This window comes from Emydura macquarii, unplaced genomic scaffold (genome assembly GCF_026122565.2).
Source record: "Emydura macquarii macquarii isolate MOO-44397 ecotype Brisbane River unplaced genomic scaffold, CSIRO-AGI_Emac_v2 contig_2393, whole genome shotgun sequence".
Taxonomy (NCBI): Eukaryota; Metazoa; Chordata; order Testudines; family Chelidae; genus Emydura; species Emydura macquarii.
This window is the reverse complement of record NW_027132530.1, coordinates 259,811-271,770: the sequence shown is the minus strand read 5'-3', so window position 1 is coordinate 271,770 and position 11,960 is coordinate 259,811. Positions and strand designations below refer to the sequence as shown.

General features: G+C 46.2%; 1 protein-coding gene across 3 annotated transcripts; it reads left to right on the top strand.

Annotated features, from left to right (window-relative positions):
* Positions 1–593: 593 nt before the first annotated feature.
* Positions 594–11,628, top strand: LOC137161869 (zinc finger protein RFP-like). Of its 3 annotated transcripts, none has more exons than XM_067561384.1 (7): positions 594–1,028; positions 2,602–2,697; positions 3,811–3,996; positions 4,308–4,330; positions 4,884–4,999; positions 8,573–8,632; positions 10,973–11,628. In XM_067561384.1, the coding sequence occupies exons 1-7, from the start codon at positions 612–614 to the stop codon at positions 11,485–11,487; spliced, it is 1,413 nt and encodes a 470-aa protein (XP_067417485.1). In that variant the 5' UTR covers positions 594–611; the 3' UTR covers positions 11,488–11,628. The 3 variants fall into 3 exon arrangements, with proteins under 3 accessions (XP_067417485.1, XP_067417484.1, XP_067417486.1); XM_067561383.1 differs by having other exon boundaries at positions 3,766–3,996; XM_067561385.1 differs by lacking the exon at positions 2,602–2,697 and having other exon boundaries at positions 3,766–3,996.
* The last annotated feature ends 332 nt before the right edge of the window (positions 11,629–11,960 follow it).

Sequence of the window (11,960 nt, the reverse complement as noted above, 5' to 3'; positions counted from 1 at the left end):
CAAAAATAGCTTATGCCTGGAAAATGGCCAGGGCCCAGCTTGCTGAAGGAGTAACAGTATTTTAAGGATTTCCTTTGTGCCAGGCGGGCTGTACGCATAAGGGCTCTGCTTGGATAGAAGCTGCAAGAGTCTCCCCTTCTCACATACTTCCAGGAGCTGGAGTTCTAACAAACACATCAAATAGCACCAGACTCATGATAAAATCATGGGAGTTGGTAACACTGCATCCCCTTCACACTGAGCCAGAGCAGCCCTAGCGTGAATGAGAATCGGACCTTTGAAACACTGATTCCAGCTTAACCAAGCTTTATCTTGGGAATTTAAAAATATCTCACACAGAGCCTGCTCCTGCAAGCCCATCATCGCAGGTGGCTGGACGTGCCAAGAAGAAGCCCCAGTGACCCTCCACACCAGCAGAGGGGGTTAGTTGCAGGATCAGAGCCTTATTGATACATTTTTCACAAAATGTTACTAGCAGACTTGTTGCAGCTCAGCAGCGGACAGACAGCGTGAGTCAGTTCCAGGAAGGGAAACAGCCAATTGCTGCTGCTGCTGCTCTCTGAGCTCAGGAAAGTGAAACTTAGAAAGTTACACTGTGTCCGGAAGGAGCCATGAGCGTAGAGAATCTGGTGGAACGTCTCCAGGATGAAGCTAGTTGTCCCATCTGTCGGGAGCATTTTAAAGATCCAGTGATCATAGACTGTGGGCACAGCTTCTGCCAAGCCTGCATCACCCACAGCTGGGAGGGATTGGTTACAAACTTCTCCTGTCCCCAGTGCAGAGAAACTGCTCAGCATAGAAACCTCAGACCAAACAGGCAGCTGGCAATTGTTCTAGAAATAGCCGAAGAGATGAGTTTGCAGGCAATAAAGGGAGCAGGAGGAGAGAGCGTGTGTGGGGAACACCAGGAGCCTCTCAAACTGTTTTGTGAAGAGGATCAAGCCCCCATCTGTGTGGTGTGTGACAGATCCCGGGCTCACCGAGCCCACACTGTTGTTCCTATAGAGGAGGCTGTTCAGGAATATAAGGTAGGGAATCACTGTCCAGTCTAATTCATTCTAACTGAATTTTAATTACAGGTTAATTTTGTCAATAACTTACTGGTCACTCTCAATTTCTTCCTCCTACAGTATTGATGTAACTGCATCATTCGGCTCTGTAAAGCCTTCACTGTATGAAAAATGATAGGAAGAGAAATGTATAGGGCAATGTGACAAAAGAGGTGAAAAATGAAGTCTTTAAAGATTACAGATGTCAGAAATATTAGCTAAAGCTATTTCAAAACTAGTTCCCACTAGTGAGATTTTATAATCCGACTGAAGCTGCTAAAGGATCGATAAGGTTTAAATCACATGAACTGCAGACCTATCTATGGCTTGTTCTACACTGCAGAGTTATGTTGACGCAAGGCATCTTAAATCAATCTAATTATGTCAGTGTCTACACTAGAATGCTGCTTCCACCAATGTAAGTGGCCCACTACACTGACATAGTAACTCCACCTCCATGAGAGGCATAGTGCTTATATCCGTATAGTTCGGATGACACAATATCCATGTGGACACTGTGTTACTTACATCGCCTGTTGGCTGTCAGCCCTCGTGTCAGCCGGGTGCTGGTCTCACAGCCGGGGCCCCACTCACACTACCGCTGAGAACTTCACGGCCAAGCTCACAGCTGGCATCCCACCCCCCGTCCAGCAGTCAGCCAGGTCCAGGCTCACAGATGGAGCCCCACCCCCACCTGGGTGACATCCCCAGCTGTGAGGCCATGCAGGGCTCAATGTTACAGCAGAGTCTACTAGCAGTACAGTAAGGGACAATCTTGCCCTGAGCAGTTTATCGTCTAGATAGACAGGATAGGGAGGAAAAAACTGAGGCATAGAGAGGGGCTTTGACTTGCCCAAGGTCACTCAACAACTCAGTGACAGAGTTGGGAATAGAAACCAGAACTCCAGAGGCACAGACCAGTGAGCCAACCACTAGGCCATGTTGCCTCCCCAGCAGTGCCTGCTAGTGATGAAGTGGGGCCATTTCAAGGCAGATTCCTTGATAAAGGTCCCAGGCCCAGCAGGGAGATGAGGTTTCTCACTGGGATTCTGAACTCCTGTGTGGCTCCATCAGTGGTTAGACTTAGATGCCAGCCTGTATTAGAGGAGATCACTGTGCTAAACACTGTGTGCACCTCAAACACCTTGAGTCCATACACAGGAGGGCTCCAAACAGTGCAGGTCTATGCCAAATGCCCTTGGGATTAGACTGGATTGCAGTCTGAACTGTTTTCTTGTGTATGTGGGAGAGCACCAGCCAAGGTTGTTAGCTAAAACTTATCAAAAGTAGATTTATTGATTTGCCACCATGTGACTCAAGTTTCTTGTTGGTTTAACTCAGGAGGACAAATAATTGTAAACTTTCTGAATATAAACAGTCCTAGTCTCTGTTAATGAGGTTTTATTTCCTTGTGGTCCCTGATGTCATGAACCCAGTAGGGCTGACAGTCATCTACAGAGTCTTGAGTCTGTGATGGAACCCTCCCCACTCCCACCCAACACACTCTGAACTCTCAAAATAAAATCTATTTAAATTATTTCTGTTTCTTCAGGAAAAGATTCATGCCCATTTGGAGACTCTGAGGGAAGAGAGAGAAAAGCTGCTGCGATTTAAAGTGACTGGAGAGGGGAAAAGCCAGGAGTATCTTGTAGGTACTCATTGTTATTAATGTGTATGGACTGGCAGTGCGAGGTCAGTTTGGAGGTTGATTCCTCTACAGTCTTGGAGAATGTGAGTTTCTTTTTGTTTCTCCATGACCAAGGATTGCTGTGTAAGATTCATGTGTGTGTGCACAAACACATACACAGGCTCTGATAAATCCTCTGCCTGGATCAGGACATCATATTCTTCAGAATTTAAACTTCCATTCCATTCATTTCTAGCCCTTCCAGCATTCACAAGACTTCTCCCAAGGTGAACTGACTATATCCCATGCAGTACCATATGCCTGAGTCTACAGTCATTTCTCGCACTGGTTCATTGTTTTCTCTCCCTGGTATCTCTGTCAATGTAGTGCTGAGTCCTTCTTCCTTCTGCTCTGAATCTGGATTGAAATAGGCCTCTGATAACACAGTATCCAGACAACGTTAAACATGGAAACTTCCCATTGAGAGCAGGGGCGGCGTGTAACTCCTGCCTTTGAGGAGGCTGGGGCGGTCGGGAAGTGGCAACCAGATTGTGGTGCCGCCTCCTGCTCTGCCACCTCTCCCATTTGGCCACACTCACATTCCACCCCTGCTGCGTGCCAGGCCCTGCTCCTGCTCAGCCCCCTCCCCCAAAATCCCTCCTCACCCACTGCTCACACCTCTTCATCCCTCCCCCAAGTCTTCCCCACTCACCACTCACACCTCATGGGAGAGAGGATGAAGAGGCATGGGCTGAGGGGAGGGGGCGAAGCAGGGGTGGGAATACAAGGTCAGGGACTTGGGGGGAAGAGGCAGAGTGGGAGTGGGAAGAGGAGCAGTGTGGGTGGGGCCACAGTGACAGTGGAGCTTCTGATGGTGGCTGTTTGTAGAGGCTTAGGCTCCCACAAGCCTTTTACAACCATCGCCCAGGATCGAGAGATATTAGGTCAGTAGGAATGTTAACCATAGGGTAAAGGAAAGTGTCAAGACGTTCTAGAATTTGCAAAGAAGTTGTCTCTTCTGCACACTCAGCACTCCCTGAAAGGACCCTAGACTCTATATCCTTAGCCTGCCTTTTTTTAAAAAAATAGATACAGACAGAAACTGAGAGGGAGAAGATTGTGTCTGAATTTCAGCAACTGCAGCAGTTTCTGGAGGAACAAGAGCGACTCCTGCTGGGCCAGGTGGAAAATCTGGAAAAGGAGATTTTGAAGATACAGAATGACAGTGTCACTAAACTCTCTGCGAAGGTTTCCTGTCTCAGTGAGCTGATCAGCGAGATGGAGGGGAAGTGTCAGAAGCCAGCAAGTGAATTCCTGCAGGTGAGCCTGAGTTAGAAACATCCCAAATCCAAACATAGGTACAGGACAGCTGCTGAATCATGGGCACTGGAGTCCAACAGTCAGGGATCAGCGTGTAACTCAGTGTGTGCATTCCTCAGATGTGACTTATTAGTGCTCTTTGAAGAGTTACAGTCACATTGATGTGAGAGATGACATTGAGTCAGCACATCCATGGCAGACCCTCTTTTCCCCATATTTGCAACATCTCTTCCCTGAGATCCCCAGTGGAAGCATGATCCCCATCATGGCATGTGGGACTAAAATTGTTTTTCTGTCTTTTTTCTCTCTAGGATGTCAGAAGCACCTTGAGCAGGTACATGGCTCTCTCTCAACCCCCTCATGCTTCAGGATGCTGTGAAAGGGCTTGGAGAGCACATTAACACATCATCTCCCCAGGGCTCTACAGCAAAATGTGTGGGGCAGGGTCACATTTTGGATACAAATCTCTCTGATCAATTTAATCCTGAGGTTCTCGCCCTTTTATACAAGACTCTGGAATTATCTGTTCAATGGGAAAGACTGACCTAAAGTATTTCCTAAAGATGTTATATCCCTGGGCAATATGGGCATTTCACTTCTAGGGAACTGGTAATAATTGTACCCTGGTCAGCAGTGATCAAGGATCTTTTCCACCGGAAGCCTCAAATTCCTCTTTTATCCTCAGATCTGCTCTGTTCAGGCCAGATTTGAAGCATGTTAATGGGGCCTTTAGGATGCACTGCCTTAGTCTGTGTTGCACCTGCTCGGAGGCTGGGAGAAATGGAGGAATTCTAACTCCAGGTCCCTTAGAGTTGCAAGTTCCTCTAGCAAGCAATTACCATGAGATAGTGAATGAAATGTAATAAAGTGAAATTCTCTCTCTCCAGGTGTGAGATGAGGAAGTTCCAGCAGCCAGTGGAGATTTCTCCTGAGCTGGAGAAGAGACTCAGTGATTTCTCCCAGAAAAATATTGCTCTAATGGAGACCCTGAGGAAATTTAAAGGTACTGAGATGGATCCAGGAAGGGGAATTGGGGTGTATCTCTGAGATTGTAGGAGGAGTTAGACTCTGGCCAATTGGTTAACAATTAGTTATGTATCTATTTAATAAAAAGTGAAAAGCAGACAAATTGAGCAGACGTAGCAGTAGCCCAGGCACCAGGATGTCTCACATTGATTCATTCTGTGAGCTTTGGAGAAATCATAAAGGTAAAAACATAGCAAAATTTAGGGTACCGCGGTTTCTCTCTCCCAACTACAGAAATGGAAGGCATGTACTCCAGAGCTGTTTAGCACCCAAAATTTAAGGCCACTTATGAAATGTGGACCCAGCCCATCACTGTGCTTTAGCCCCATATGTCAGTTGGTGAGGGCCAAAGGCGTAGTAGGGAAGATGTAAATGCTCGAGAATCCCTCCTGCACAGGATCCTCGTCTGCCTAATCCACAGCAGCTTCTGGCACAAGGAGTGTTCTTGGGAGAGTAGATTTTTTGAGGGCAGTGTGGAGAAGGAAGGGGGTGAAGCAGGAATAAAGGGGCATGGTCAGGATAAATCTGTGCCTCTGACACTCTGGCCACTGGCAAAGCAGCATAGTGGTGCAACTCTGGCTGGACCTCTGGACTTCTCAAGCCTGTGCCAAGGTCTGCACCAGCCCTTGCAGTGACTGCATAGGAGAGACACAAACTGCTTCCCCGCTATCACTTTAGCAGGCGGGGGAGAACCACGCCCATTAAGCCAACCCTCTCCTTGCCTCAGTTTCCACATGTATAACATAATTTTTATTATTATGTATATTTCAGTCTATGGAGGATGAGGGCCCTATTGTGCTGAGCTCTGTAGAGATACTGAGTAAATTGACCCAAGTACTTGCAATTCAGGGTCCTCATCCTGAAAAGTCTCAACATCCCATTGATATCAAAGGGACCAAAGTGTGTAAAGTTAAAATCTTCTCAAATCTTTACAAGATTTAGGGCTAGGTGTGTAGTGAAATGTAAAAATATAATTAGGAAGGCCAAAAAATAATTTGAAGGAGAGCTAGCCAAAGACTCAAAAAGTAATAGCAAAAAAAAAAAAAAAAAAAAAAGGTTAAGTACATCAGAAGCAGGAAGCCTGCTAACAACCAATGGGGCCACTAGACAACCAAGATGCTAAAGTAGCGCTCAGGGAAGATAAGGCAATTGTGGAGAAACTAAATTATTTCTTTGAATCAGTCTTCATTGCTGAGGATACGAGGGAAATTCCCAAACCTGAGCCATTCTTTTTAGATGAGAAATCTGAGGAACTGTCCCAGGCTATGGGACTGTCGGCGGCGACTAGATCAATTTTTCTGGATCGACTGAGCGGTCAGTGAAGACCCGCTCAGTCGATCCAGAAATCAACATACTAAGACCACCTTCACAAGTGGCGTAGCACTGCGTTGACGGGAACGCGGTTCCCATTGGCGCAATGCAGCGAAAACGGTGCACAGAAGAGGAGCAGAGAAGTCAATGGGAATTACGCAAGGTTTTTGCATAGCTTGCGTAACTCCCATCGACTGCTGCTGAATCCCGGAGGTTAGTGTAGACAGGATCCCAGATTGAGGTGACATTAGAGCAGGTTTTGGAACAAATTGATAGATTAAAGAGTAATAAGTCACCAGGACCAGATGATATCCACCCAAGAGTTCTGAAGGAACTCAAATATGAAATTGCAGAACGACTAACTATGGTATGAAACCTATAATTTAAATCAGCTTCTATACTAGATGATTGGAGGATAGCTAATGTGACGCCAATTTTTAGAAAAGGCTCCAGAGGCGATCCTGGCTATTACAGGCTGGTAAGCCTAACTTCAGTACCAGGTAAAGTGGTTGAAACTATAGTAAAGAACAGAATTATCAGACACATAGATGAACATGATTTGTTGGGAAAGAGTCAAAATGGTTTTTGTAAAAGGAAATCATGCCTCACCAGTCTACTAGAATTCTTTGAGCAGGTCAACAAGCATGTGGACAAGAGTAATCCAGTGGATATAGTGTACTTAGATTTTCAGAAAGCCTTTGACAATGTCCCTGACCAAAGGCTTTTCAGCAAAGTAAGCAGTCATGAGATAAGAGGGAAGGTCCTCTTGTGGATCAGTAACTGGTTAAAACATAAGAAAAAAAAGGTAGGAATAAATTATCAGAATGGAGAGAGGTAAATAGTGGTGTCCCCCAGGGATCTGTACTGGGACCAGTACTGTTCAATATATTCATAAATTATCTGGAAAAAGGGGTGAATAGTAATGTGGCAAAATTTGCAGATGATACAAAATTACTCAAGATAGATAAATCCAAAGCAGACTGCAAAGAGATCTTAGAAAACTGGGTGACTAGGCAACTAAATGGCACAGGAAATTCAGCATTGATAAATGCAAAGTAATGCACATTGGAAAACATAATCCCAACTATACATATAAAATGATGGTGTCTAAATTAGCAGTTAGCAGTCAAGAAGGAGATCTTGGAGTCATTGTGGATAGTTCTCTGAAAACATCCACATCATTAGGAAAGGGATCATATTGCCTCTTTATAAATCCATGGAATGCCCATATCTTGAACACTGCATGCAGATCTGGTCTCCACATCTCAAAAAAGATATATTGGAATTGGAAAAGGTACAGAAAAGGGCAACAAAATGATTAGGGGTATGGAAAATCTTCCATATGAGGAGAGATTAAAATGACTGGGACTTTTCAGCTTGGAAAAGAGATGACTAAGGGGGGATATGATAGAGGTCTATAAAATCATGGCTGGTGTGGAGAAAGTAAATAAGGAAGTGTTATTTACTCTTTCTCATAATACAAGAACTAGAGGTCACCAAATTAAATTATAGGCAGCAAGTTTAAAACAAACAAAAGGAAGTATTTCTTCACATAATGCAATGCACAGTCAACCTGTGGAACTCCTTGCCAGAGGATGTTGTGAAGGCCAAGTCTATAACGGGGTTCAAAAAAGAACTAGATAAGTTCGTGGAATATAGGTCCATCAATGGGTATTGGCCAGATACTATTTGGGTTCTGGGACATGGGCAGGCACAAGCCATGGCTAAAAGCCCCTCCCCCAGCTATTAACCAGATATCAGGGATTGCTATTTGCCAGATCCTGGGAATGGGTGACGGGATGGATCACTTATGATTACCTGTTCATTACTCTGGAGCACCTGGCCTTGACCACTGTCGGAATGCAAGATATTGGGCTAGATGGACCAGTGGTCTCACCCAGTATGGCCATTCTTATGTTTTTAGGTTATGACAAAATGCAAACGGAGAATGACACAAACCAACTGGGGAGGATGTGGGAACAGGAAATGTATTTTATGTACAGTATGTTCTTGGGTTATCTTGAGGTTCAATGGATGTTGTTTCTCTTGATTTGAGTTGCCTGAATGAAAAAGAAAATAGAAAGTTTCAGATTAGCTCTTATTAAAGATGTGGGTGTGTCTCTGTCTCTCTCCAAATGTCTCTTTCTCATTATTAAGACATAGTTTTGTCAGTTAAGAGTGGGGATGGCATAAATATGACAGCATGAAAACTCAAATCTTTTATCCTTTCCCACTCCAGATACATTGTGCTCTGAAATTCAGACAAAAAGAGGGAAATTCCTAGGATCATACAGACCAGGTGAGGTTTCAGGGGGAGATTAATTTACTTAAAAGAAAAAATGCATGAAAACAGTTTTATAAACAAGTAGGTAAAGGCACAAACCAAACCAACACCAACCATGACACACCCCTGAGAAATAAAAATACAGACATGAAATACTAAGGAGATCCTAAACTGAAGTCACACAAACAATTCTGACATCAACTTTTGTGCTGAGTCCATGGACCTACCAATGAACACTCTCACTGACCAACACACAAATGTCCTTAATTTTGACCATAGTGTTTTCATATACATAGAATCATAGAAATGTAGGACTGGTAGGGAGCTTGAGAGGTTACCTAGTCCAGTCTCCTGCACTTATGACAGGACCAAACAATATCTGTACCGTCCCTGACAGGTGTTTGTCCAACCTGCTTTCAAAAATCTCCAATGATGAAGATTCCATAACCTCTCTAGGCAATTTATTGCAGTGCTTAACTACCCCTGACAGTTAGGAAGTTTTTCTAAATGTCCAACCTAAACCTCCCCTGTTGCAATTTAAGCCCGTTGCTTCTTGTGCTATTCTCAAAGGTTAAGGAGAACAATTTTTCTCCCTCCTCCTAGTAACAACCTTTTATGTACTTGAAAACTGTTATCATGTCCCTCCTCAGGCTTCTTTTCTCCAGACTAAACAACCCCAATTTTTTCAATCTTCCCTCATAGGTCATGTTTTCTAGATCTTTAGTAATTTTTGCTGCTCTTCTCTGGACTTTCTCCAATTTGTCCACATCTTTCCTGAAATGTGATGCCCCGAAATGGACACAATACTCCAGTTGAGGCATAATCAGCATGGAATAGCGGAGACATCCATATGTCTTTGAAATACTAAATTCAGAAGATTATCACATCCCTCTGCTTTTCCTTGAGGGAGGGGCTCTCTCTCATTGCTCTTCACTAGCATCCCACCTTTATCTTCAGTTGAGCTGATCGGTTCTCTGTTTGTTAGAGATACAGTGTCCCTCTGATGCTGCCACCGCCTACATTCTTTCTGGGCAGGGGAAGGAGTTACTCCTCCCAATGCCACCTCTTATTTACCACTCTCTGGTCTTGAGAGATTCCAATATCCCCTTCCCTTCTCCCAGGCCAGGAAGAGAAGGATGGGCTCAGGATACAGCTTCCCCCTGGGTTTATATCTGTTGCCTCCCTCCTCTCACTCCCCTCTCTGCAGCTTCAGGTTCTGGCCTTCCTCTCTAATCCTCAGAGGAGCAGCCCCAGCAGGGATACACAGCAGGGAAGGAAGGAGAGAGGCAGTTTCTGCAGCCCTTACAGAAGTTCCCAGCAGCCAGGGGAGGAACTGCCAGGGCATCTCTGCTTGATCTCCAGCAATCAGGACAGAGAAGGGTTGTAAATCAGAGACATTATAAATCAGAGACCCTCTCTGACCCTTTCCCTCGCCAGACTCTTTGCCACCAGAGACAGAGCAGCAAAGGGGAGAATCTCTGGGATCACACACAAGGGATAAGCTCTGGGGGAGATTTTCCTTAAATTAACTGAAAATTCCCATGAAAGCAACTCTCCCATACAGCAATAACCAGACTCACTCACACTGCCCAGCATCCAAACCACCTTGTCACCTGATCATTTTTATTGACATTGACATGCATTTCCAAGATTACATTCAGGGCACCTAGTAGAGAGATCTCTCTCCTCGTGGCTGTCACATCCTTCCCCTTTTCCCCCTGAGGGAGAGAGACTCTCCCCCATTACTGTTCTCCAACATCCCACCTTTCCTTTGGTCAGGGCTGGGCTCTCCCATTGCAGCTGCTTTGTGGACTGGGGAGATGCTGTCTCTTAAGGGCTGCCCCCTACACTTCTCTCTTATCTCTGGGCTGGGGAAGGGGCTACCCCATCCAATGTCACCTCCTACTTCCTGCTCACTGGCCTTGAACCATTGGCTTTTCCCCAGTGCTGCATCCTCATCTCTGCTCCCTGGCCTGGAAGGGGAGGATGCACTTAGGGGAGGGAGATTTCCTTTTGGATTCAGAGTTGGTACCTGCCTCCTCTGGACCCTCCTAATTAAAAGTTTTTTGGTGCTTTTCTTGCTGAGTCTCTGCGACTGGGAATGAAGCAGCCCTAGCTGGGGAACTGGGAGCTGAAGCCTCTATAATTGGAAGCTACAGAAGTGTCTCCCATTGCCCAGGCTGAGAACTACAGTGACAGCTCTGCCCAGACTCAGGTGCCCAGGACAGAGGCAGCTGCCTGGGATCCAGGACTGTCCCAGCCAGAACAGGGCTGTTGGGGAGTGTGAGGAATGGTTCCAGCCTCCCCCAGGGCTGAGCTCTGCCTCTAACACTCTGATTTTGTCTCTCTCCTCAGTGAATGTGACTTTGGATCCAGACACAGCTCATCCTCAGCTTGTCCTGTCTGAGGATTGGAAAAGTGTGTGCTGGGAACACATGTGGCAGGCTCTGCCCGACAATCTTGAAAGATTTGACACTGAGCTCTGTGTGCTGGGCTGTGAGGGATTCACTTCAGGGAAACATTCCTGGGAGGTGGAGGTGGGGGAGGGGAGACGCTGGGCTGTGGGGGTGGCCAGAGAGTCTGTGAGGAGGAAGGGATGGATCAGTCATAGCCCTGATGGGGGGATCTGGGCTGTGCAGAGATGGGGGGGTCAGTTCCAGGCTCTGACCTTCCCTGAGGCCCCTCTGCCCCTGAACCGGGTCCCCAGGAAGGTCCGGGTGTGTCTGGACTATGAATGGGGTCAGGTGGCATTTTTCGATGCTGATAACGAGGCCCCAATCTTCACTTTCCCACCAGCCTCTTTCAGGGGGGGAAAAATCCAGCCCTGGTTCTGGGTCTGGACAGGATCCTGGCTCCGACTGTGTACCTGAGAGGTACCCCTCTGGCAATGCTGAAATCAGGGTATCTAGACTCACACATCCTTGTCTTTATGACCCTGGAAGTCTTCTGTCTTCTTTAGACTTTCTGCCATGCAGTCTCTATGACCCTGGAGGCTCTGTGGGGTGTCTGAACTGTCAAACCATAGAGAGCACGGGGTAGATGAGGTAGAGAAGCCACTCTCATTGTGAGCATTGTGGGAACAGCCCACTGAGAATGAAAAATGGGCTTCTCTAACCACAGTAATCCTAGTCTCTATGATCCTTGGGGACTCCCATCTATCTATCCCCCAGTTCATCTCTATGATCTTGGAGGACACCAGTCTATCCAACCCCCAATATCTCATCTTCTATTACACTCCCCCTCCCTCTCAGCAAGCCCTGGTATGGGAAGGGGATGAAAAACCCCTGGAGCTGCAGTGGGGCCCTGACAGGCTGAGGCAGACGTGGGGGCTGTAGGGTCAAAC

Coding starts and splice junctions, on each gene's coding strand:
- LOC137161869 (XM_067561383.1), top strand. CDS start 612: ATGAGCGTAGAGAATCTGGTGGAACGTCTCCAGGATGAAGCTAGTTGT. Junction 5,000..8,572: donor GACCCTGAGGAAATTTAAAG/GTACTGAGATGG, acceptor TTCCCACTCCAG/ATACATTGTGCTCTGAAATT. Junction 8,633..10,972: donor CCTAGGATCATACAGACCAG/GTGAGGTTTCAG, acceptor CTCTCTCCTCAG/TGAATGTGACTTTGGATCCA.